At 46.0% G+C, this 26,765-nt stretch overlaps 1 protein-coding gene across 1 annotated transcript in view; it reads right to left on the reverse strand.

Annotated features, from left to right (window-relative positions):
• Positions 1-25,549, reverse strand: part of TMOD2 (tropomodulin 2) — a 52,478-nt gene extending 26,929 nt beyond the window's left edge. The window contains exons 1-5 of the mRNA XM_040620634.1: positions 25,406-25,549; positions 11,974-12,168; positions 10,297-10,453; positions 5,828-5,950; positions 2,082-2,168 (exon numbers count right to left, since the gene is read on the reverse strand). Of these exons, the coding sequence (XP_040476568.1) occupies positions 2,082-2,168; positions 5,828-5,950; positions 10,297-10,453; positions 11,974-12,099 (493 nt within the window). The 5' untranslated portion in view covers positions 12,100-12,168; positions 25,406-25,549. The remainder of the gene's footprint in view (positions 1-2,081; positions 2,169-5,827; positions 5,951-10,296; positions 10,454-11,973; positions 12,169-25,405) is intronic.
• Between the last annotated feature and the right edge of the window lie 1,216 nt (positions 25,550-26,765).

A 26,765-nucleotide genomic window follows, 5' to 3' on the forward strand; every position in this document is an offset into this window, starting at 1 on the left:
CTAATAAAGGATTGTTATCCAAAATATACAAAGAACTCTTAAAACTCAACAACAGGACGACAACCTGATTAAAAATTAGGCCAAAGACCTTAACAGACACCTGACAAAAGAAGATATGCAGATGGCAAGCAAGCATATGCAAAGATCCTCCACATGATATGTCATTGGGGAAACCCAAATTGAAATCACTACTACACACTTATTAGAATAACCTCAATCTGGAACACTGATAAAACCGAGTGCTAGCTAAGAGTGGAGCAACAGAAACTCTCATTCTTTGCTAGTGAGAACGCAAAATGTTACAACCACCTTGCAAGACAGTTCAGTGGTTTCTTACAAGACCAAACATACTGTTATCATACGATCTAACAGTCACACTCCTTGATGTTTACCCAAAGGAGCTGAAAGCTCATATCCACGCAAAAACATCCACAAGGGACGGTCACAGAAGCTTTATACATAACTGCCAAGACCTGGAAGCAACCGTGATGTCCTTCAGTAAGTGAATGGATAAATAAACACATCCTTACAATAGGGTATTTTGCAGTGCTAAAAAGAAATGAGCTATTAAGCCTGAAAAGGCACGGAGGAAACTTAAATGTATATTACAAAGTGAAAGAAGCCAATCTGAAAGGGCTACACACTGTCTGATTCCAACTACATGACAATCTGGAAAAGGCAAAACTATAGACACAATAGCAAGATCAGTGGTCGTCAGGAGCTAGGGAGAGAGAAAGGTGACTAGGTGAGCAGAGAGGACTTTTAGGACGAACTACTCTGCATGGTACTCCAGTGGTGGACACACATCACTCTACACTTGTCCAAACCCACAGAATGTGCAACCCCAAGAGTGAACCCTAATGTAAACAATGGACTTCGGGTGATAATGATGTGTCAGTGTAAGTTCATAAGTGTAACATACGTACCACTCTGGTGGGGCATATTGATACTGGGGGAGGCTGTGCATGAATTGGGGGCAGGGAGTATATGGGAAATCTTTGTGCCTTCTGTTCAATTTTGTTGTGTACCTAAAATTTCCCTAAAAAATAGTCTTAAAAAAGTTAATGATACGTATATGCACAAAAGCCCAGAAGACGATGCAGCAGACTTTTAATAGCAAATATGCTGTCAGAATGTTACCCTTTGATACCGAAGTAAAAAAGGATACTCATTTTTTCATTTGCACGTATAAAAAGCCAAAAAGAAAAAAAACAAAAGTAACATTGCTTATTGTCTGGATAAATAGCCCAGTATAAATGATGGTTTGTAAATATGCTACTCAGACTAGAAAGCACCTGCTCGAACTCCTTCAAAGAGAATAAAATACAATTAACCTAAGAAAAGCTGTGATCTTCTATAAATTTTTACAGCACCTGGACCACACTGTAGCAAAATTACCTGATTATTGCTCCATCCTAACCCTGGATAGGTAAGTTCCTTTGGGCAGAGACCATTTTTTATCTTTGTACCTAAGCCTAGAACATTCCTGACACATAGCAGGTATTTAGTAGATGACTAATGAATGAGTCAGTGAGAGAGTCTAATACTTCTCCAGGAAATGCTAATACAGAGAATTGTGGTCTCGAACTTTCTGTGCCAGTAAGTCTATGCTAGTGTGTCTTTCCTGCTCTCTGGGGGAGGTGGGTATTCAAATTCTAACGACCTGCGTCCATTACTGAGACAAAAAGACACCCAAATAGAGAAGGGAACTTGTCAAAAATACTATAGTTGATTAAAAAACATCATTAGGAACATGAAACTCTGTTTGCAATCTGTGCTATGTCACCTTTTTATCAGCAATTTTGTATTCTGACTGACCAGACCCAAGAGTATGTTCTGGGCAAAACACACCCAATTGGTACATTATGCTGCAAAACAGAACTTTGATAATTGGCTTCCCTGTTCTGGTTTGATTGCTCAGAGCCCAGTGATAGATCCTTGGTGAACAGACAGAATCCACCTGCAAAGTCTGCAAGATAGAAATCTGGATTCAACAGGCACCCCAGTCAATGGCCTCCCTCTTATCGACAACAACCTGGAGCTCCCAAGTTTCACAAACCACAGATTCCACTTCAACTTACTTCTCACAGGCACTTTGCCGCCTTTAGTGCTGGCCGTTTCTTCATCAAACTTCGGATTGTTGAGTAAGTTGTGTACTCCAAGAACAGCTAGAAACGAAGATCATCAGTAAACATGTATTACGTTTAGGAAGGCATGTTAGGATGCCCACAATGTTAATTTGCCCCTGGAAGATCAATTCTTCATATCATAAAGTAAGTCTCCAGAACCCGCTTGCCTTGCATAGTGTGTGGGACACAATGTAGTGTTAAATAAGCTTACATATTTTAAAAAATCCAATCCTTTTCCATTGCCACCAGCAATTTTCCTATGTCTCTCTGTGACTAAACACGTAGAGTCATTTAGGATCTGCAGGACAATGGTCTAGTTATGCCCCCAAATTACTGAAAACTTGCTTAGACCTCCTAGTTAAGTAGATTCAACCTTTCTGTTTTCTCATCCGTAAAATGTGAGCATGGAACGGAGTCTAAGGATACTTTCAGATCTAACATTATACACATTACAGCAAATGGCAGAAAGAGCATGGGCCTCTTTCAGTGAAAGCCACCGCAATCTCTCAGTACCAACGGCAGTTGTCCTCTCCAGGTTAGGGCATCCTAGGATGGGAAATAAAAGAGACGTCAGCAATAAAAGGTCGGATAAGCATACAGATTTTGCGGGGCACCTGGGTGGCACAGCGGTTGGGCGTCTGCCTTCAGCTCAGGGCGTGATCCCGGCTTTATGGGATCGAGCCCCACATCAGGCTCCTCCACTATGAGCCTGCTTCTTCCTCTCCCACTACTCCTGCTTGTGTTCCCTCTCTCGCTGGCTGTCTCTATCGCTGTCAAATAAATAAAATCTTAAAAAAAAAAAAAAAAAAAAAAAAAGCATACAGATTTTGCATCTCCTGTATTACGGGGAGCTTACACCAGGCGGCAGCAAAGGATGCAAGAAACAGCCCTGGGCCAGGATGAGCTCTGGGCAGGCTGAAAGGCAAGTGCCCCCTTTGCTAACGAAATTATACGGGTGAGACCGGCCACCTGGAGAAGGCTTCCAGAGCAGGGAGTCTGTCAGCAGGAGGCAGAGGAATCTCTCAGAGCTCCTCATCAGTTGTACTGTAATCTACACAACAGGAGGAGGGAGGCAGCCAGCAGTAGCCCAGTAAAGGGCAAATATTTAGAGCCAACGAGTCCAGGGTTAAGAGTGGCACTCAGGAGCCGTCGGCCAGCGCTGGAATCCTGGTTCTGTCCCATACTACCTGTGTGACTTAGGAAGTTACTAAAGCCCTCAGAGCATGCCTCATCATCAGTAAGGTAGGGATAATAATTATACTTTCAGTGTTACAAAGGTTAAATGACTTCTCATGTGTCAGACACTTTTCTAAGTGCTTTACATGTTCTTGTTAAATAAATAAGAATTTGGCGCTATGTTTCTGGCACTGCCTAGGGAGAAGACGCCCTGTTTGATAAACAGACCACGGATCATCCAAATATATCTTGCTTTGGCCCCATGTTCACTAAGCAACTTCTAATTATAATTTGGCTCCCACTGCCAAGTTTTAATTTTTGTTTTATCTGTTTCCTGTGAGTCTGGCTAGTGGATCGGCCCCAGACTGACGGCTCCTGTGTGCACTGACAAGATCGAATCTCTAGGCCAGCAGAACTGGTGACCATGCTGAGATCAAGCTGCTCCAGAAAGGGCTGTCTTGGAGGTCAGCTGTGCTCCCTTGATGACTGTCTTTCTGCTGTCTACCTGCATAGGGCATTGATGCTCTTTCCTATCGAAACCTCACTGGCTGTCAGCCCATCCGCTCATGGGGCTGCTCTTGACCTTCCAGAAAGGTCCACCCCCAAGAAGAGGCTGTCACCCACCCCCATGTGGGCTTCCTCCTGAGTTCTGAGGGAGCACCTGATGAGGGAGTGAGGTTGAGTAGAGATGAACAAGACAGTTTTTTATCTGGATTATTCCCCTGGTTTTATTGTACGAATTTCAGAATCTAGATTCTTCCAGACACTTGGTGTTTTTCTCTTTCTCCTTTCTTAAGCATTTCCTGGGAATTCAAGTCTGGCCCTGCATTCTCCCTTTGGGCAATTCTAGTAGAAACCACGAGACAACCCTTGAGAGGAGCAGTAACCATAAGAGGATCCCTCCACAGCAACCACAGGGCTATGAAGAAAGGTCACCGCAAAGCACCTGCTTAACTGTGTGATGCAGGTGCCTCAATTCCTGGAGTGATTTTTTTTTTTTAAGATTTTATTTATTCATTCGACAGAGATAGAGACAGCCAGTGAGAGAGGGAACACAAGCAGAGGGAGTGGGAGAGGAAGAAGCAGGCTCATAGCGCAGGAGCCTGATGTGGGCTCAATCCCATGACGCCGGGATCACGCCCTGAGCCGAAGGCAGACGCTTAACTGCTGTGCCACCCAGGCACCCCCCCTGGAGTGATTTCTGAGAGAGGTTCAAATATGTGAGCTTAGTATTGACCACTGGTATCATCACAGGAGGAACAAAGATGTAGCTGAGATGGTAGGTATGCTGGTTCTCCTGGGAGGGGGGATGGATTATTATTACAAATGTCTTTCAGTGGAATAAAGATCTGAAGATTCTTGCTAAGGCTTGTGAACTGTTTTTTATTTTTATTTTATTTTTTTAGAGATTTTTTGATCTTTAAGAGAAAGAGAGCACAAGTGAGAGGGTAGAGGGAGATGGAGAGAGAATCTCAAGTAGACTGCACACTGAGGACAGTGCCCAACTCCAGGCTCGATCCCACGACCCTGAGGTCAGGACCTGAGCCGAAATCCAGAGTTGGACACTTAACCAACGGCACTACCCAGGCGCCCAAATATGGGCTGTTTTTTAAAGCACCTTTATCCTCTAGTGAGCTAATAACCCTAATAACACAAATTTACATCCCACTTGGAAAAAAACGCATCCCATTCATGCACAAATATGCTGGTAGACGCATGGAATCTTTCTTGAAGGATATAGTAGAAAGGGGAGAGGACTTCACGAGGGTGAGAAACTTACTTTTGTGACATATTCTTTTGTTGTCATTGCTATGTTCCAATAAAACTTTATTTACAAACACAGGCAAGTCACGGTTTGCTGACCCCAAAACTACCGCCGTCTTGACTACTCGTTCTTTAATACTATGTGTGTTTTGTCTATCTGTATGTAGAACCAATTCAAATCATAACACCAATGATTATTTTGTTGCTACTGTTAAGAAAACTAGACAAAGATGAGCAGATCGGGCTGAATATGGCTTTAATTACTGTGTGGGTATAATGGTAAATAACTGCTGCTCCATGGTTAGGCTAACAGACCTCTTCGTGGCAATCAAAATGCAACAGTGACCTGGGGGAGGGGGTGAGGGCAAGAACTTCATGGACACTTTATGATGATAAAATGTGATAAAACGCCAAATGTGAAAGCCAAATTATTTCACTGTTTAAGTTCTCAACACTCCTTTAGATTCTTTCTCTTTGGTGTCTCAAACTCTTGAGTTTTGTAGGAAGGGTGTTATTGGGATATTTTATAGCTGAGATAGGAATGTGTATCTTACAGCTGAGATAGAGCAAAGTAAGACTGGCTCAGAGAGGTGAAGTCACTTGCAGCGAGTCTTACGGCTACATAACAGCTGAAGTCGTCCTGGTACTGCAATATTGGTCAGTAGTTACTGAGAAGCGCAGAGGCTGCTGCTGGGTGTGCCGTGTGTGCCTGGAGCTCCAGAACCAGACAATGAAGCTTCCCAGGGCTGAGGACTAACCTGCAAGATCATAGAGCTCGGTGTCGGAGGCGCTGGCCAAAGCTTCTTCCAGTTCTGGGTCAAGGGTCACTTTTTCTTCTTTACGAGTTTCTATGGGCTTTTCTTTGGGGATGAAGACTCTTCCTTTAAATCAGAAGGAAAACAAAAACCATTGTGTGCTGCTGACCAGGGTAGGGTAAAAGGACTGACCAGACAATGCAGCTTGGCCACTGAGAGCCGCATCATTAAGCCACTGCACACCCAACTGGGATTCCTTCATTGCTGGGGTGATGGTGGTTTCATTAATTCACCATTAGAGGGAAGGAACATCAGAGGAGGAATCTGGCATTCTGCAACACAGAGATCTGAGGAGCCTACGGTCCTTAAATGGAGAAGGAAACCATGGTTTCTACTACCTCTCTGCCATCGATCACCAGCATTGTCCTTAGACCTGGGCAAAAGAGGCCCTGCCATGGGCCCCACGGTTTACAGAGCCCACTCTGGTCCTCCTCTCCTGCAGTCTTCCTCCTCCCCACATCAAGGGAGGGGGTTATGGGGCCAAAGGGACATCCCCATCCAGAATCCAGGCCACCTGCTAGGCCACGCTCCAGGCATCTGGGAGCCTGGAATTCCCTGCTCAAAGACACTGCACTTGCTTCCAGGGCCTACATGCAGCCCTTCCCCATGTCCATCCTCCTGAAGGCACGTCACATTGCTGGAGTGGGCACCCCCAGGCCAGGAGGAGGCTATTTGTGGGTGAGTGTGGATGAAGCTTGGATCTGTAGACTGGGTGTCAAATATGTGTGAGGCCCTAGCAGTGTAGGACAGACCCATATGCTTGCATGGAACTTCTGGAAGCCCAAGAATTCTGGGCTTCTAGGCATATTTTAAGAGGATAGAACATATTTTAACAGTTTGTTTGCTTTTAAATATTTATAAAAGATGGCACATGGGCTCCTATTTGTGTTCTTGCCTTGAACCCTGCAAATATTGGAGGCAGAGTCACCCAGACAGCCCCAGGGGTTCCTGAGGGACAAACTAGCGCTCTGCCAGAGTTTTCCTCCCTAGATTGAGACTGTAGACCACTAGGATGCTCTATCTGGGGTCACTTGGAGGAGTGTAGTACCCTGGGGACACAGCTACCTGTCTAGACATACCAAAGGAAGTCAGATTTAAAAGGAGAAATCAGGATTGACATGTTTAGAAATTGTGGAGGTCTGTGAGCAAGGTTTTCCATGCTTCCCACATGCGCACGCTCTGCCATCATCTCCTGCTTCATCCTCACAATCAGATTCCATTTGTTTTGCCCTGACTCCCTTCTGAATATGCCAATACCCATGCCCTACCTCCTCAGCCCACCTCTGGACTGAAGATCACATCTCTGGGAGGAGGACATATTACCTGTTCCTAACTTCCAGCCAGCTCAACGCACCCACATCCCACGCATGCAATGACTCATAAGGGGAACCCCAAGACATTCCAGAGCTGCCATAGCAATACTCCAGACCTACTTACACTCTTTTTCAATTCCTTCCAGCTTTTGACTCTTGGTTTCTTTTCTGGAGCTGCTCTTACTTCTTGGCATGATCTTTGAAATTGGTCTCTTCCAATTTGATCTTCGGAGTTCCCTAAAGACTCACCCTTCCACTGCTTTCTCTTTGTCATCTTGGGTAGAACAGAGAGCTGGCTCCCGCTTCAGCCAATGGAGACCAACACTGCTTCCAGGTCTCTCTGGATAGCCAGCCCTTCCTCACTCCCATTGGAAAAGTAAGGGTCGGTAACTCTCCTCCATAAATCCTCTCCAAGAGGTGTCCCTGGTTGCAGGGGCTGTGGACTTCCTGATAGTTTACCAGATCTTCAAATGATTGGATATGAAATCAGGGACCAGGCAGCACTGCCCACCCTCAAGAAACACCACTGCTTGTGGTCAGTCTAGGGATCCTGGCCACAAGGTCTCCACCACTCACCATCACCCTCCTTCCTGCCTCCACATCACATAAGCTGCCACCTTTCCCAGAAAGGAGGAAAATACACTGGAACATGATGAAAAATACAAGGAGAATGGCCAGAAGATAGAAAATGAAAAAAGAAAATAACCAGCCAATAACATCTCAGACATTGGGGTTCATCCCACACTTATTTTTCATAGTATCTGTAACCTGAAGCATTTTCTTTGTGGCTCAGATGATCCTGGTTCCAGAGTCAAATAGGCTTCTACATTCCTCCTTCTTGCTAGTGTTAAGGATTACCCTCAAAGCCACGTGCACAGGTGGCCCACAGCTGTCGAACTTTAGGACAACTGCTCCTGCACATTCATTCCTGGGGGGTGGGCAACCAAACAAGTTCTGAGCGAATAAAGCTACTGCCGAGAGTGAAACGTGGTCCAGGAACCCAAGGGCCCAGGGCGTTCGGAGCTGAGGTTGTCCAGCCCCTCTCCTGAGGCCTTTACGGCAGCCTCCACCGCTTCCAGACCATCCGCTGGTCCTCCGGCTGGTCCTTCTACTCTGTTCCCTCCGCTCTGTTTGGAAAGCTTGCTCTATGCTCATTTTGCCCAGCCGTGTTCCCACTCGCCTGTGAATCCCCTGCATGCTCCTCTGCATCGAGACATAGTGCACCACTGGTGCTCCTCGGACCTCTACTCTGAGAAGAGACCACAGCTTTCCTCTTATTATTCTGTCACTACCCTAACGCTGGACGTTAATTCAGATTTTATTGAAGATTTGACGTTGTAATTTTTCTTTCACAATGAACTTAGTCCAATAGTAGCGATGCTGCCATGGAAACAGCTCCATATTTCTACGGGTATTTGCCCAATTTGTCACTGTCCAACTTCGCTTTCTTAATAAATTGACACAACGCATCGTGGTGCCCGATCCATCAAATGAGCACGATCCAGAGGTAAGCCAGGACCCAGATGCCGCGGGACGGGAGGCAGCAGCGCTCTGACTCACGCCAGCTGAGGAGGGGCGCTCCTGCTGCCCTGGCCCTGTGCGGAAGCTCCCAGATGGCATTCGTCCAAACCTGTATTTATCAAGTGCCTCCCCTGTGCCAGCTTCCATGCTGGGAGGCAAGAGACACACAGTCCCACTGTGGAGATCTCATCGAAGGGGGGAAACACACAAAACCCAAAGTAAATAAATAAAATGACGGACGCAGTGCTATCAAAGTGACACGAGTGTCACGGCAGAGAGAAGGGATCTGTTTTAGACAGAAGGGTCGGGGAAAGCCCGAGGCCCTGACGTTTAAGCTGAGACTTTTAGAATGTGAAAAATGGGGATGTGGGCCGCAAGGAAGAGGTCATGAGTAGATCCTGGGATGGGAAAAGAACTCAGCAGTTTGGGGAACTGAACGCAGACAGTGGGGCTGAGGCTCGGCAAGGGAAGGGGAAAGATGATCAGAGAGGTGGGTAAGGTGAGGTCTCCCAGGGCACTGAGGACCACAGTGAGGATTTGAGACTTCAAGCAGGGAAGTGACATGATCTGATTTGCATTTTAAAAGGACTGCAGTTGCCATGAGGTTATGGATGATTCCATCAGTATCTGCGGGCCCAAGTCCCTATCTGTAGCTGAGGAAATCACACAGTCTGTTGGTACCCACATTTCCTCCAAGGGGAGCCTGGGATTGGGAGCTAAGGAGGAGGGTTTTCCTTGTCTTGGTTCTGAGCTCAGTCCTGGCATGGAGGAACATCCCTTTGCTCCTCAGAGCCTCACCAGGACCATCACAGTACTTCTCTCACTAGACCACAAGCTCCCTGAGGGCAAGGTAGGGTCCTGTTCACTGTGGGGCCAGCATGTGGCACATGGCTCTGCACAGAGCGGGTGTTTGGTAAATGCTGGATGAAGGAATGGTTGACTGCACTGGTCTCTCACGGTAGCATCTTAGGTTAGAGGTCTGGTGACAGAGCTATCCTAGACACGGAACAGAAAGGCCTTGAGGGGACGTCTGCGGTTGGTAAAGCCCCAGGCTAAGAGAAACACACCAACGCCTATAGGACCTTTTTTCAGGTACAACGCTATCTCACACTGCCAACGATTTTTCTTTGGGGCTTAAGAGATTTTTTTATAGAACTAATTTGAGTACCTTTACACTCTATGTATTAATTTAATACCTATTCTGCCATAATTTTTTTGTATTAATAAACTTTATTTTTTTGGAGCAGTTTTAGGTTCATAGAGGACAGCACAGAGAGTCCCCATATACCCCCCCGACAATGTCCTACAGCAGAGTGGGACATTTGCTACGACTGATGCATCTACTTTGCCGTCATTACTATCCAAGTCCACAGTTTGTATTAGGGTCCACTCTTGGTGCACATTCTACAGGTCTGGACAAAAGTATACTGACATGTCTCTACCAGCCACGATTCTTTTTAATAACGAATCCAGTTCTCAGGCTTCTTTCCCGCTCCCAGATCAGCTCCCCTGCTGGACCCCCCGTGACAAGATATGAAGAGTACCTTTGTCGCAGGATGTGACACCTTGGGACCTTACCTTTCTTTTCTCCAGTGAAGGGCACAAAGTCTTCCCTGTCTTTCTGTTCCAAAGCCTCCTTCTCGAGGTACATAAGGAGGTGCTCGCGATCAAATGGGCCCGTGGCCGCTTTCTGGGTCTGGTCTTTCTGTCGGAATCCAGCTGGTAGCAGTGCGCTCTGGTGAGACAGAGGCGTGAGCAGGATGGTGTTTGCCCTACTGATCCTCGGTTACTTGCCCCCCAGCCCTGCTGTCTGTGGGGAGGCAGGGAGAAGGATACCTGTCCAGAGATGCAGGTGGGCTCTGAAGGCTGGGGACTCTGGCACGTCTCTGAGGCCCTGCCTCTCTAACCTGTGTGCTGAGAGGAAGGCCCCAGTGTGCACAGGCAGAACACAGACGGCTGGAGCCCCCTCCAAGCCTTCTGCACCTGCATTCTGGAATGTGGTAGCAAAAACCCAGGCACCTTTCACGGACTCCTTCCTTGTAGATCACACTTAGGTTTGGCCAGGTCTGTACCTGAGGTGCTCCCCAGCAGGCATACAGAGACTCACAAGGAGCCAACATGGCTATACTCTCTTATTTCTAGCCTCTTTCCCGGGAAAACATCCAAGCACGTAAGCAAATATTAGGGTAGATGCTCATACCTGCTTGATTAAGCTAGTGATTCCTTCCTTAAGGTTCAAAAACAAAAACATTTCCTTTTTAGGGCTGTGTTTTGGGCTATTTATTTATTTTTAATTTATTGTGGAATTTAAATTCAATTAATTAACATATAGTGTATTATTTGCTTCAGGGGTACAGGTCTGTGATTCTTCAGTCTTATATAATCCCCAGTGCTCATTACAACACATACCCTCCCCAATGTCCATCAAAAATAAAAACATTTTAAAAAGTAAATATAATATCCAAAGTGTCTGGCATATCGGAATATCATATAAATAATTTTTAGTGACTTTTTTCTTTATAGTAAAATCTCAATTTTGCATGCCTCTGATTTTAAGAAAACACCATCAGCGCTAAAGAAAGTGTTTGCTAAACAAACACTGTAACAAGCTACTTTGCTTTCCAAGAGCTCATAAAAATATTAGAATCTCCACATATATTTACATGATATGATGGCTATAATAATTCAAATCTATCCATTGTTGTGAGATCACCAAAGATTCCAAGTTATTTATGCATTTTTAGAAAATGAGATATAAAAAAGATCTGTTTTGGGGGTTAAGGGCCTGGTTTAAATACCATCTCTAACGTTCACTAGTACGGGATCTTCTGTAAATTACCTCTCCTTGTCTGTCCCCCTCATTTATGAAATGGGAGTAATATAATTTATCCTCAGGGCTTCTGTGCCCGGTAGAGTGAATGACCTCACAGAAGAAATCTGGAAAGATTTGTTCCCTTTTCCTCTTTCTTTTCTTCTTCCCTAAGTCAGAGTAGTCCTTTCTCAAGCAATGGAAAATATTTTTACCATTTACATTAAATTGGTTTTTGAGAAATACATTTGCCATATCATATTGTAGGCAGGGCTACTGAGGTTCTTTATGAATCCGGCAGAGTAAGTGACCCAGACCCAATAAGGGGAGGAACACAGAATTTGTAGTTGGAGCTAAGGGATTTCTACACTATTGTTTAAGGACCAAGCCACACCATTTATCCTCTACTACCCTTAACCACGCTGCTTCAGTTGCAGGTCACTAACCTTGGGATCTAGGTCATCAAGGACATTTTCCAACTGTTTCAGCTCCTCTTCTGAGAGTTTGCCAAGAAGCTCATCTTCATCAATGTTCTTGTATTTCTCCAGCTCTTTTTGAAAAGGGAGTGCCATGGCTTCTTATATGCCCTTCTCATGGGTCACGAACATTTAAACAGGCCAGCTTCCTGCGACTTCAGAATACTGCCAATAAGAAAGAAACACTGTTATCTTATTCTGCAAACAGGACTTATCCACAGGAGATAAGGACTGTGCTATCTGCCAATGGGGTCTTTATTGGACGAATAATTCCACGAAACGGTAACATCACCTCCATCTGCAGAGCAACCTGACAGCTTACAGAGTGTTTCCATATGCATTCTTTCACTTATTTGGATCTTTACCAACAACCCAGAAAGGAAGCCTGGACAGATACTAATATCCCATTTGACAGAAAAAGATTCTGAGGCAAAGGTGGCTAAGTGCCTTGCTCGAGGCTCTGGAGCTGGGATGTGCCAGGCCTCCTGATTCCCGGTGCGGGGCGGGAGGGGCTTTCCAGCACGCTACTCTGCCTCCTCCAGCTTTCCATAGAAAACAGTGACAAACAATGAACGAATTGTAAGGCAGTCGTAAGAAGCATACTTGTGTCTTTTCAGGGAGAGAGTGATGTGAAGAATACAAAATGGGGTTCATTCAGGAAAGAGAGTTTGGAACGTCTGTGTGAGAAAGCATTGTCCAATAACTCCCTGCAATGTATCTCAGTAAGATTCTAACATCCTGACTACATACTCTCTCCACGTTTCTCCTCTCTTTTTTTTCTTCTCTCATCTCCTGTTCTCTTTCTAGTCCCATTTCTTTTTTGTGTCTTTACTCACACTCCCTAGTTCGTTAGACCTCTGGTCCCGTTCTCCTTTCAACACCTTCTTTTGTACTGCCTCACTGCTAAACTTCCACTCAGGATGTCATTCTTACTCAATCCCATCTTTCTTGCAGAGGATTTTCCATCTCTCCTCTAGAGAGATAATAGTGCATTCAGGAAACAGCAAGGTACTTAGCTGATTGTGTTTCTCCTTAGGTAGTAGTAAACTCAATCGGATCTTTCAAGGCAATTAATATTCGCTGTGCACCTTCTATCTGCCAGGCACACGTCTAGAAAGCAGGAACACAAAGATAAACAAGATGTGACCCCTTCTTCAAGAAGATCACAGCTCGGTGAGACACACAAATAGAGATAATGCCACTTGATAAGTGTGATAGCAGAAGTAAAGTATAAAATAGGCTTAAAAACACACGAGGAAGTAATCACCCGGTAAGGGAGGGGGGGATTGAGGGGAAAATGTGAAAAAGAGGTTGCCTTTGAGCCTTGAAGGAAGAGACCATAGGCGGATGTGGGTGGGGAAGGGCTGTCGCAGAGAAAAGGAACAGCATGAACAAAGGCACAGAGGTAAGGAGGTGGATAATGGTGTGTTGGTGAACGGTTGGCGTGCTACAGGGAGAGGAAAGAACTGAAGGCAAGAAAGGGACATGTGTGAAGGGCCTTCCCTGTCAGTGCTGCCAAGGAACCGGGGCTCTGTTCTGTTGGAGACGGGAAGCCACCACAAATGTTGAAAGTAGAGGAATCATCCGAGAGGCCCTGTTTCTTACATAAAGTAATTCAAAAGGTAGGAATCAAGAATGGGTTGGCAAGGGAAGAGACCGGTGGTAGGTGAGCCACTAAAGAATTATTAGAATGTTGCTTCCCTCTCTTACTAATTCAGCTGCTCACCACATTCAAGTTTGTGGCTTTCTGTTTGATGTCTTTCCCATGTACAATGTAGCTCTTTTCCCCATTAGCCAGCCTTCTTTTAAGCTTCCATTGCTATAGTACAGTAAAACAAACGAACAAACAAAACACTCCCCCAAAAACCATCCCACTAAATTCAGAGACCAATTAGATCATAGGTACTTTGTTTTGGTCCCAGCTACCACTAATTTATCATGTGACGTTGGGCACAGATCTAAATCTAAAGGAACTGGTTGAACCATCCTTCTTAATGGACTTGAAGTCACAGTGTCCCACATTTACCATTCTGAGATTCAGATGTGTTTTACACTTGATGATCCTATGACTGCTGCGGGCCCAGCAGCAGTCAAGACGTACTTGACATTGCTTACGAATGTGTAATATCAAAAGCACCAGCTTCAAAACTAGAAGAATGGGTGTCAGGCATTTGGGGGGAAAAATCCCAGGGACTTGTAAAAATAGTGGACTGCTCTTTTAAAACCTAACAGGGAGGGAGGGAGACAGGTGGCAACTCAGGCATGTTTAGCAAAGCTCCCAAAGGAAGATGCATGTTAAGCTCATTCCACATAATTACAGAGTGGGCTTAAGAGCCCAGCATTAATGGCTTTTAGTTCTTTTACAGGTTTTTAAAGAAATTACCACTCTGGATGGCAGAGAGGAGATACTGAGTGGAAAAAAGCAGACATTAGTGATTGTGAATCAAAACGTGATTCGAAAAGTTACACTCTAAACGTGAAGAAGTTTTTAAAGAATATTAACTAATTTGTTTCAATTGCATTTTCCCTTTTTATGCCCGGGGTGAGCTATAATTTAAAAAAAATCTATTCAGGGGTGCCTGGGTGGCACAGCGGTTAAGCATCTGCCTTCGGCTCAGGGCGTGATCCCGGCGTTCTGGGATCGAGCCCCACATCAGCCTTCTCCACTAGGAGCCTGCTTCTTCCTCTCCCACTCCCCCTGCTTGTGTTCCCTCTCTCGCTGGCTGTCTCTATCTCTGTCGAATAAAATAAAATAAAATATTTAAAAAAAATCTATTCATAGAAGCTTTATATCAATTAGCCAAAAACTGTAAATAAACTGAATGATCATTGGTAGGTGAGTGGATAAACAAATCCTGGTATATCGACATAATGGAATCTATTCAGAAGTAAAAAGGAATGAACTATTGAAACACACAACAACATGGATGAACATCACGATGATTATACTGAAGGACAGAAGCCAGACCCAGAAGAATGCATAGGGTATGACTCCATTTATCTAAAATGCTAGAGACTGTAATTTATGTGACAGAAAGCAAATTCGTAGCTGCTTGGGGATGGAAGAGAGAGAGATAGGGAGGGGCCGGGAGAGGGATCATGGAGGGACATACGGAAAATTCCGAGTTATACATATGTTAATTCACTATCCTGACTGTGGTGGTTTCACAGGTGCATGCATATGTTAAAACTTAGCAAACTGTACACTTCAAATATATGCAATTTGTTGTATGTAAGTTAAAAGATTTCAAAAAAAGTCTATGTGTAAGTCTAAAACTGTTCCTTCAATAAAGTGAAAATTATGTTTTTAAGGGAGCATGCATCATATTTTAGTTGGCAGCATTTTTTCCCTTAGTGGTACATAAAATATTGATGTGTTTTACAATTGGTGATATCTTATAAATATCTGTTTATATTTCTGGTCCAGCATTCTACAACTATACTCCTAACTTCACACCTTCCCATGAAACTGACTTGCTCTCCTGATTTTCTAGATCATACCATTAATCTACCAGTCTTTCACTTTAAAAACGTGACCACCCTTTGATTCTCCCCCTTCTTTCCATGGCTACTGGTTTAGCACCTCCCGGAGATTCTGACTGCACAGAACTGTGCACACCACCCCTTCTTCCCATCACTCTTTTTTTTTTTTTTAAGATTTTATTTATTTATTTGACAGAGAGAGACACAGCGAGAGAGGGAACACAAGCGGGGGAGTGGGAGAGGGAGAAGCAGGCTTCCTGCTGAGCAGTGAGCCCGATGCGGGGCTCGATCCCAGGATGCCGGATGCTGGGATCATGACCTGAGCTGAAGGCAGATGCCCAACGACTGAGCCACCCAGGTGCCCCTCCTCCCATCACTCTTGTTTGGCACCTTTGTCCTTTGGGCCTGAACTACTCTAATGGCATCTTGAAAGGTTTCTGTTCTTCCCTCTAAGGCAACAGAACACCACAATAGGGTCATCTCTCTTTACTGCTAAAAAGCCACTTCTCTGGGTAAGGACTTACAATGGCTCTCTCTTGTCTACAAAATGAAATTCAGAGAGTCTAGCATCTAAAACTTCCATAATTTGGCTTCAGTTTGCACTTTGTGCTTTCTGTCTTCATTACTTTCCCAGGGACTTACTCTACTCCAGCCAAAAGGCTTATTGGCTCCCCGTGATAGGCAGAATGATGACCCCCTACAGATGTCCAAATGTGAATGCCCTAGGACCTGGGAATATGTTACTTTACATGGCGAAAGGGACCAGGTGGGTTAAATCAAGGATCTTAAAATAGGGAGATTATCCTGGATTATCTGGGTGGGTCCAACAGAATCACAAGGGCTCTTGAAAGATGCAACAGGAAGGCAGGAGAGCCAGAGGAGATGTGATGACAGAAACAGAGGGTCAGAGTGATGTGACTGCTGGCTCTGAGGACAGAGGAAGGGGCTGAGAGCCAAGAAATGCGGCCGGCCTCTAGAGGCTAGGAAAGAAAAGGAAATGGATTCTCTTCTAGAGCTTTCCGAAGGGAGTGCAGACCTGATGACACCTTGATGTTAGCCCAATGAAACCTGTCTGAGATTTCTAACCTCCAAAATCGTAGCATAATAAATCCTTGTTGTTTTAAGCCACTGAACTTGGACCAGCAGCAATAGGATACGAATATACTCTTACCCATATATTTCCATTTTTCAAGATAATTGTTATGGATATCTTCTGTTTGCCCCTCTAAATCCACTCTTCACCTTGCACCGTGCCCCAGGAATGTAATGTATTTACACTGCATCCATGGGCTCTCTTGCTCTCAGGCTTACGTTAGGCCAACAGCAGGCCCTGGCAAGATTGGAGGGCAGGGAGAGAGGGGGGTTGGTCCAGAAGGTCACATCTCCTCTCAGGCAGCTCTTTTATATTCAGGACTTCAGGCCTTGGGGTGGTGAAGAGTCTCTGTTGTGGCTAGTGCCAGATTTCTGTCTTATTGGATTCCTTAAACCCACCCTACATCTGTGTAAATAGCCTCTTTATTAAAACTTCTTCAAATTATTCAGTTTGAGTGTGTCCTCTGTTTCTTGTTGGGGCTTTGGCTGATATAGTAATATTCCTTGGAATGCCCTTCTCTATTCTCATGGCCCAGCCATGCACTCTGCTTTTGTGCACAGCTCTGCGGGACTGCAGCATGTCAGAGCTGACTGAGGCCTTAGAGATCATCCAGTCCAGCAACAGAGATGGTTTTTCTCTCACTTCCCTGGTCACTCCATCTTGGTGTCTTTTGGCAAGTCCTCTTCCTCCCCCTTAAATGCTGGAATCCTCAATAGTCCTGTTTTAGAACTTCTCTTCTCACACTATCATTCTCCCTGGGGGAACTCACTGCCTCCTAAGTTTTAACTATAATCCATATGTTAAAGACCCCAAATTCCATATCTTTGTCCTAGACTTTGTTCCTGAGGACTAGATCCAAATATTTCTAACTGCCAAACCAACGTCTTTACTTGGCTCAAGCACTCTCATCATTTGTCCTACCAAACATCTTCTCCTACTCTAGAATTTCCAGTTGGTGCCAAGAAACCAGGGAGCCATCCTTGACACCTTCTTTTCCTTGTCTCCTCCCCACCCATCAATCACCAAATCCTGACCTTATCTAAACGTGTTAGAATCCACCTACTGGACTTGTCTGCACTGCCACATCCAGCCTTACCCACTCTCCATCCATGCTCCAGACAAATGGCCAAAGTGATCTTTTTAAAACTCTGCTCTATTACTTAAAATTCTCCAGTGGCTTCCCATTACCTTGAGGATAAGAATCAAATTCACAGTCTGGCCCCTGTCATCCTCGTCAGCCTCATCCTGCACCACACTCCCCATCTCGTCCTGGCTCCAGCTTCCTGGACCACTTCCAGGTCCTGGATCGTGCCTTATGCTGCTCGCTCTGCTCAGAGCACTAGTTACCCCACCCTCCTCAGCTGAAGGCTGTCTTATTCATCTTCTGGTCTCATAGAAGCTTCAATTCCTCACGAAGGCCTTGTTCAGACACCGAGACAAGGTCTGGGTCACCCCCTCTCCCACGGCATATCACTGATCACAGCTCTTGAGTTTGTTACCATTGCTTGTTTTATCTCTGTCTTCCTTGCTAATATCTGTGAGGATGGGGACTACATCCGTTTTATTCACTGTTATAATCCTGGTGCCCAACACAAGTCTTGACCCAAAGTAGGCATCTAACAAATGCAAATGAAGAAAATGAGCACAGGGGCGCCCGGGTGGCTCAGTCCATTAATCGTCTGCCTTCGGCTCAGGTCATGATCCCAGGGTTCTGGGATCAAGCCCCATATCGGGCTCCCTGCTCAATGGGGAGTCTGCTTCTCCCTCTCCCTCTGCCTCTCCCCACAGCTCGTGCTTTCTCTCTTTCTCTCAAATGAATAAATAAAATCTTAAAAAAAAAGAAAGAAAGAAAATGAGCACAGAGGTAAAGCGACCCACTGGTCCAGAGCTCATTCCACTACATGCAGTGCCTCTACTCTCTGTCATGGAACTTTCTGAGGCCACCTAAAACCGCCGAAATTACTCCTCTTCCTAAATTCACATTGCTTATGTCCCCAATCAGGTGTTCATCTTTTGCTCTCTCTCGTTACCTTTTCATGTTTGTTACACACAGGGTTTTCTCTTCAACTATACCAGGAACTCCCCGAGGACAGGGACAACGTTGTAATTCTTTATATTCCTAGGCTTCTCAAGCTCAGGTTTATATATTCATTCAACAAATATCTACTGAAAGCCCATTGTTTCCAGATACTGGTGGGACAATGGCAGTGACCAAAACAAATGATATCCTGTGCCCCAACCAAGCTTACAGGTTAGCAGGGCAAGTAGTTACAATAACATGTTAATACTGTGTAACAGTACTTGTTAAGACAAATTATATATGTTGCATAAATGAGGGGGTGTCAAAGCCAGAGGAGAAAAAAAAAATATTGCATCCTCCTGGAGCACAGCTTTGACTTGAAGATTTGGGGGAGAGCCAGTTACTATTGTTTAATACAAAATACAGATACACTGTGGAGAAGAATGCAGGATTCACAGAGCTTTTAAGGTCAAACTGCAGATTTCTGGCTCATGGCTGGCTGGGCTGCTTTAGCCCCCGCCTGGGCCCCATAAGGGTTCACATCTGTTCTCTCCTGTCGGTGATGCCACAGTGGAAAGTCTGCAAAGCACTGCAGCAGCCTCGCCTCCGGCAGAGTGTCTGTCCCATGGCAAGCACTCAACATGCAACAAGATACTGACGTGCATGAGGGAATGAAGCAAGTGCCCAGCAAGGCTTCCTGGAGTCCAGGTGGCACCGTACACCAAGTCAGTAAGGAGCGTGGAGAACAGGAGTAAGGACTGGAGCTGAAGGAAGAATGCTTGGGTCCTCCAATAATTCTTCTATTACCCAAAGACACAGGCTCTAGGAAGGAAAACAAGGGGCGTAGCTTTCTTTGCTTCTCTTTCCACTACCTTGTTCGTATAACTGCGGTATGAAAGAGGAAAATCAGATACCATACCAAGTGCCCAGCCTTTGGCCCTGCCTCACACAAACACTTAGAACCAAAGCCAAAAAAAGCAGCCCTATTTATTAAATCCTGTCCAAACGACAGATTAATTTTTTGCAAAAGAATAAACAAAAAATACTCTTAAAAACCTAGTGGAAAGTTTTTTAAACAGGCAAAACAGTGCCATAAGTTATGTTGGAGGACATACACTTCTAGGAAAGCTACACAGGACTGCTCATGGAAAGAGCATACACCACACTGGGTGTGTGGAGGGGTGTTGCCTGGAGAAGGGGGGCTCGGGCTTCAACTATAGTGGTGATGACTTATTTCCAAGTAGGGGTAGAGAAATGAGAAGTTATTATTCTCTATTATAAATTGTCAATATTCCATAATAGTTTTAAAATAATAAATGAACCAAACTGCATAAGGGCCAAATCTACATTTTCTAAAATTAGTAAATTAGAAAAAAATCAACATATCATCATATCCTCCAACAAGACTTGAGTGGTTCCTATATATTTAATTCCTTTCTAGCTGTGGGCAAATACAAAAACATGTGCAAAACACATAGCCTGTGTTTTCAAATCTAGCTATTTGGGTTTTTTTTAATATAGATTTTATTTGAGAGAGAGAAAGTGCACATATCTACAAGCAGGGGGAGGGGCAGAGGGAGAGGGAGAAGATGCCCCACTGAGCAGGGAGCCAGACATGGGGCTCCATCCTAAGACCCTGGGATCATGACCTGAGCTAAAGGCAGACGCTTAGCTGACTGAACCACCCATGTGCCCTGGAATCTAGCCATTTGAAGATGGCCCAGTCATGTCTGATTTTCCTCTCTCTCTCTTTTTTTTAAACAACCAAATGGCTCCTGTCATATTCTGGGAAATACTTGCAGGGGATGAAGGACAGAGAATGGGGTGAGATAAGGAGGAATTTCAGGCAAAAAGTGTGACAGGGCAATTGAAGGGAACAAGCTGAAAGGGGAATGAGGAACAGATCTTACCAGACTGAAGAGTTTGTATCTCAGACTATTTCGTCTTAACTTCCCAAACTTACCACACAAAAGTTGCCATAGCTCAAATTTTGCTTGAAAACAGTCTCTTTTTAAAACAATGTGCCCTGGGACGCCTGGGTGGCTCAGCCGTTAAGCGTCTGCCTTCGGCCCAGGGTGTGATCCCAGGGTCCTGGGATCGAGCCCCCCATTGGGCTCCCTGCTCTGCTGGGAGCCTGCTTCTTCCTCTCCCCCCTGCCCCCGCTTGTGTTTCCTCTCTCACTGGCTGTCTCTCTGTCAAATAAATAAATAAAATCTTAAAAAAACAAAACAAAACAATGTGCCCACCACTGAACCACCCCCCTCCAGGTTCAGAAGACTTAAAGGAGGGGCCTTGGAGTCAACCAGCCCTGGGTGTGATCGTTACAGGTCTGTGTGTGAGTGAAACTTCTCCAAGCCTCTGTTCCTTCCTCTGTAAAACAGGCAAAGAACAGTATTTATCTCAGAAGGTGGGGGTGATGCTTAATGTGATGATGTGTGCCTAGTACACACACATACAAACCTTCAGTCAAAGCCATTTTTCTTTTGTTCTTGGTCTGGGAATAGTCTTTTATTTGGGGTATCTGCTCCCTCTGTTACCCTTGGCAGGATCTGTTGGGTATACCCAGGCGGTATCTTCTAAGAGCCCTGGCTCAGCGTTGCCAGGTGTCGTGAGCCACCAGGTGGAGGCTGGCCAAAGGAGGAGATAGGTTTCCACCTGGGCAGGAAGCAGCCAAGAAGCTTCCTGGCTGGAGCAGAAGCTCGTTAGCCTGGAAGTCTTAGACTCTGTCCAGACTGCTACCTGGTTTCTAATTCTCTTGGCTGGTCCTACTTCCTGCTGCTGCCTCATCCCTTTGTCTGGCCCTATTCTCTGTTTTCTGAGGAGTTCCTATTTCCCGACTTCCATCTCCATGCCTTGCACGTGGGTATCTGTGTCTGTTGGTTCACCTTGCCTTCAGGAATTGATGGCTTCTCACTTCCTGACTCGCACTATGGGTTCTCTGCTTTCTGTCTTTTGATTCCCGTGCCCCCCTGGCTCCTGCCTGCTTTGACTCCCCGATCTGATCTCTCACTCTGGCATCTGTATTCCAGGCAGGTTTTGATCAATGTTTCGTTGTGCTGTCCTGGTACTATGTGCACCTTGACTCATGACTGCTTATGCAGTTGATATGCAAAATACTTAGCGAGTGGTATGGAATGGGCACTGCCCAGTCAGAGTGGTTGTCAGCTCCAAACAACAGGGATGGCTGTCCCTGCACATACTGGCGAAACAGTAGCCTAGCTTACTAGACTCTAGACCCCTCCAACCGCTCTGATGAGAGGCTTTGTAGAGCTGGTGCCTCAGATTTGCTCCTTACTCATCTCCAGGCTCGGCACAGCTGGCCTTGTGCCTTGTTTTATGAGCTCCTATTACCCATGATCCTAGAACTGACCTTCTCATTACCACTCTATCCAGAGGTCCATAGGGGAAACCTAATGACATACTTAAAGAGATGGGGTAGCACTGATGCTGAAACAGGAGGCAAAAAAAGCAGAAATATGTATATTCCAGGTATAGCAAAAGGCTCTCTCTTTTTTTAAAGAGATTTTATTTATTTATTTGACACAGAGAGAGAGACAGCCAGCAAGAGAGGGAACACAAGCAGGGGGAGTGGGAGAGGAAGAAGCAGGCTCATAGCGGAGCAGGGAGCCTGATGCAGGGCTCGATCCTAGGACCTTGGGATCAGGCCCTGAGCTGAAGGCAGACACTTAACGACTGAGCCACCCAGGTGCCCCTATAGCAAAAGTCTCTTTGCAGCAAAAGGCTCTGTATAAAATTGTGTTGTATCTTAAGAGTTGGTTTTGTTTTCCTGGCCTGGCAACAGAAAGTCTTTTCTGCACACGCCTTCTATGAACGTGTTTGAACCACTTATAGTCCATATGAAACCATTTGATTGTATGTGATTTACAAATAAAGAAAATGAGAGGAAACCCTATACCTTCGGTTACATCAAAAGGCTGGAAATGTTCTTTCCCCCAACACTCCCCTAACTCAAAATAGAGCCACTACCGGGAACTTCCCTCTAAACAGACATAAGTCTTGAATGGAGAAAGGAAAGGGACAGTGCTTTCAGGATGGGTCTTGAGTAGAGCTAGCATTTCAAAGGTATGGGAATTATTAATACTTTGAGGTTGGAGTAAGGGGAAGATGCAGTATCTTTTTTTCCCTCTCTTTCTTTCTTTTGTTTAAAGTAGGCCCCACGCCTAATATGGTGCTCGAACTCACAACCCCAAGATCAAGAGATGCATGCTCTACCCACTGAGCCAGCCAGGCGCCCCAGGGGCTGCAGTATCTTAAGAATAAATGGTTGTGGGACTCCTGGGTGGCTCAGTTGGTTGAACATCTGCCTTTGGCTCAGGTCATGATCCCGGGGTCCTGGAATCGAGCCCCACGTCAGACTCCCTGCTTGGTGGGGAGCCTGCTTCTCCCTCTCTCCCTCTGCCTGCTGCTCCCCCTGCTTGTGCTCTCTCCCTCTCTCTCTGTTGGATAACTAAATAAAATCTTAAAAAAAAAAGAGAGAGAATAAATGATTGACAGTAGCCAAAACAAACCAAGAAAGGGAACTTGCCCTGAACCCACTCACACGTCCAACAGGATTTAAATCCTGGAAACTCGAAGCCACAGATTCACTGCAGCTATGTGTCACTAACCAACCAGTTCTCCACAATCCTTTCTCTGTATTTACTCTTTAATTGCATTGCTCTGTCCCACTTTAATTTAAAAAGTCCACACTTACAGAAAAGGTAAAAGAACAGTACAACAAGTACCTGGCTCTTAGATTCACCATCATTTTGCCACATTCCTGACCTTGCTCGCCCACCCTTAGACTGGTTGCCCCTGAACCAGCTGAAAGTTGCAGATATCATGACACGTCTCCTCAAATACCTGCACCTCGCACGAAGGACAGTGTCCTACATAAGCACAGTACCACTACTGCGCCTAAGAAAGTGAAAAGTAATTCCATATTATGTAATATGCAGTCCATGTTAAAATTTTTCCAGTTGTCTCCAAATCATCTTTTAGCGCTATTTTTAAAAAATCTGATCTAGGATCCAAAGTTCACACATCTCAAATGGTTGTTACATCACTTGAGTCTTTTAATCTACAAAACTCCCCACCCTCCCATACCCGACTTTCCAGTCTTTTTGGCAGGAACACTGCAGAGGCAAAGTCATGATCTTACTGCATCCCAACAGGAGACTCTTAATAGATGCTGGTAAGCTTGATCACTAGGCTGAGGTGATGACCTCCTCCTCTTTCCATTAAAAGGACCCATTTTCTCGAGGTTATCTCTGGTGAGATAATCCTACTCTCCAACAAACTCTCACTCAAATGTTTTGAACCCATGGATGATTCCTTGCCTGAATCAGTTATGGTAGGGTTTGCATAGCACTGGTTTTCTGGCTCTTGTATTCCTTTCATTGTGTATTATTCAAACAATGACCCATCCGTATCCATCCTCTTTCCTCAGTGCATATGCTCTCTGGTTACTTCTTGCTGGGGCTTTCCCCCATGTCCTTGCTGACCACATCAGCCCAGACCTGGGGAGCCCTTTGCTTCTCCCTTTACCTGCCCATCTCATGACTTCACCTTCAGCAAATTAAAAACAAAAACAAAGAAACACATGTTGCCTACCAATTTACAGCCCTGCAAAAATTAAAGTGGCCATAATACATATTTATTAGGTTAAACTGAAGAAAATACATAGAGAAAATCAGTTTTATTTTTTAAAAAATCAGATTGCCTACGCCCTGAAAAATCTTTCCTCCTCTCTAGGGTAAAGCCACTTGCTCTGTCACAATCAGGCTTCTTGTAATGGTGTTGAACAGAAGCAACCTCATCTCTTCAGTCTCCTGATAGGAGAATCTTGGAAGAACAGAGGTTTAGAAATGTAGCCCAAACGCCCCATTTTACATGGATAGAGAGACTCAGAGAGGTGAAGGGGCTCGCCCAGAGTCCCTCAGCTCCTTAATGGTAGAGCTAGGACAGAAACCTGATTTGAAAAACACCTCCTCTGATGTTCTTTTCGTTCCCTTCCCAAGTGTCTTGTGATTCGGCTGTTTAATGGGCAAGATGAAGCCGTAGCATTCACGGCCTCCTTCATTGCTAATCTGCATTTTGCCTGCATCACCTTCCCACCTTAAAACGCTTTAAGTAAAAATTCCCATTAGGAGCCTTTTGTTAATAATATTATTTTAAAATCCATCTTCATTTCTGCGGATCAACAGGGAAAATTTAGGAAGACTCAGAGAGCACATGCTACCATTACTTTAACCGGGAAAAAAATAAAGGTCTCTAGGACCTGCATCAGGCCGCTCCCTGAATACCGCCTTCCCAGAGGCTGAAACGCCCTGCGGGTGACAGCTCCAGGGATCGTTAAGACGCCAGCCGAAATGCACCCTTATCCGTCGCCCGCTTTGACGATGCAGTGAGAGGCACCGGGCTCCAGGAGCTTGTCTAACGTTCACAGGATAGGGGAAAGCGGGGAACAAAGCCCAGCGTGGAAAAAACCAGCCCCGCAGCGCGAGGAAGGCAGGAGACCGCGCCCTCACTGCAGCGGCCCGGCGGGCTGCCGAGGCTGCGGAGCCGCAGTGCGGAGCGTGGGACCCACACCCCGGCGGGCACCTCCCGCCCGCGCCGCCCCGCACAGCCCGGCCGGCCGCGGAGGCTACAGGCGGCCCCGGCTCTGGGCGCCCGCCCGGCCGAGCGCGGACGCCGGGGAGCATCCTCCAGCCCGCTGGGAGGGCGCCGCCACCCCCGCGCCGCGGGCAGGGGTCTGCCAGACCGCGCCTCGCCTCGGCCGCCCCCGGCCCCCCGCGCGCGCTCACCCGTCCGTGCGCCCATCCCGGAGCCGGCGGTGCGGGCCGTCCGTCCGTCTGCCCCGAGGTAGCGGGGACCGCCGAGCAGGGGCCGCGCCGTGGCCGGGGTGAGCGCGGCGATCAACAGGAGGCTCCCGGCCGGGCGCGGCGCCGGGGCGCGCGGCGGCAGCGGAGCAGCCTGGGAAGCGTAGTTCGCGGTGGCGCGCCGCGGCCGCGCGGAGGAGGGACCCCCCGCCGGGTCCTCCCCTGCAGGTGTTGTCTCCCGGAATCTACGTCCGGACCCGTCACCGCTCTGCCGGCGACGAGGACCTCAGCCTTGGGAAAAGGCTGTGCAGGCTCTTTTGAGAAGCTCGGGGCTACGGATAGGGTGGGTAGCAAAGGTTTTTCCAGCCTGTGAGGAGCAGTTGGGTGAGTGAGCATCTTTACGCGGAAGCCTTAAAACCTAGTTTTTACTGGCTTTACTGGGGCCTGGGGCGGGGACGGGGGAAGGAGGAGTAGCTAGAGTAGATACCTGCAAGAAGGGAGGTAAGCAAGTGGGGTTTAGCGAGGCTTATTTAAAGTTTGGGGGTTAGGGTATTGAAGAGCTCATGCACACGCAGTGGCTTTTTATTAGATGTTAGACTGGACAACGCAGCCTATCCCGAGTCTTTGCATCCTCATCTGTAAAATAAGCTTAAAGCCTGAAGATACATTGTGAGGACTAAACCCATATTAGGTGCATATATGAAAGCACCTGTGTTGGGGCACTTAACACATCCGCAATAAAGGTTCCTTTCTTAGGAGTTGCAGGGGTGTTCCTGGGCACACTTCTTGCCTGGAAAGTCCTACCTACACTAAGTTAAAAGTAGGTGAGCCTCATTAGGCTGGGTAGATAAACGTTAAAACCCACCTCGCTTGTTATTGTCAGCCATTTAGCCGGTTTATTTCATCCTGGAATGTACTGAAATGTCCTCTCTTCCAGCTTCTTTGAAAGCTACAAAGACAGAGAAAATATGATCTTGTCTCTGAAGCATGAAAGTGGGGTGGGTGATATAGGAGTAAAACCGAAATTACTAAAATACGTGGCATAATGGGATTATCTTCCAGAAGCTTCCTCTAATTAGACGTGCTCTCACTCCTGTTTGAACCCTTTTTGCATACTTCTAGTGCAACTCTTGTATTTATGTGGACAGTTTAAGTATGTTGAGTTTTGTAAGTAGCTACTATGCAGTATTTCACCTTTTGGTGAGATTTGCATCTTAGGGATGTGATGGAAGGAAAATAAACCAAAGTGATGGATGTAACATTGCTGGTGTAATCTGCCTGAAATAGTCAAAGGGTGATTGGAGGTGATACACCATCATAATCTGGCATGACCTGTGCAGTTATC

The sequence above is a fragment of the Ursus maritimus genome, unplaced genomic scaffold, assembly GCF_017311325.1.
Source record: "Ursus maritimus isolate PB19 unplaced genomic scaffold, ASM1731132v1 scaffold_35, whole genome shotgun sequence".
In the NCBI taxonomy this organism is placed as follows: Eukaryota; Metazoa; Chordata; class Mammalia; order Carnivora; family Ursidae; genus Ursus; species Ursus maritimus.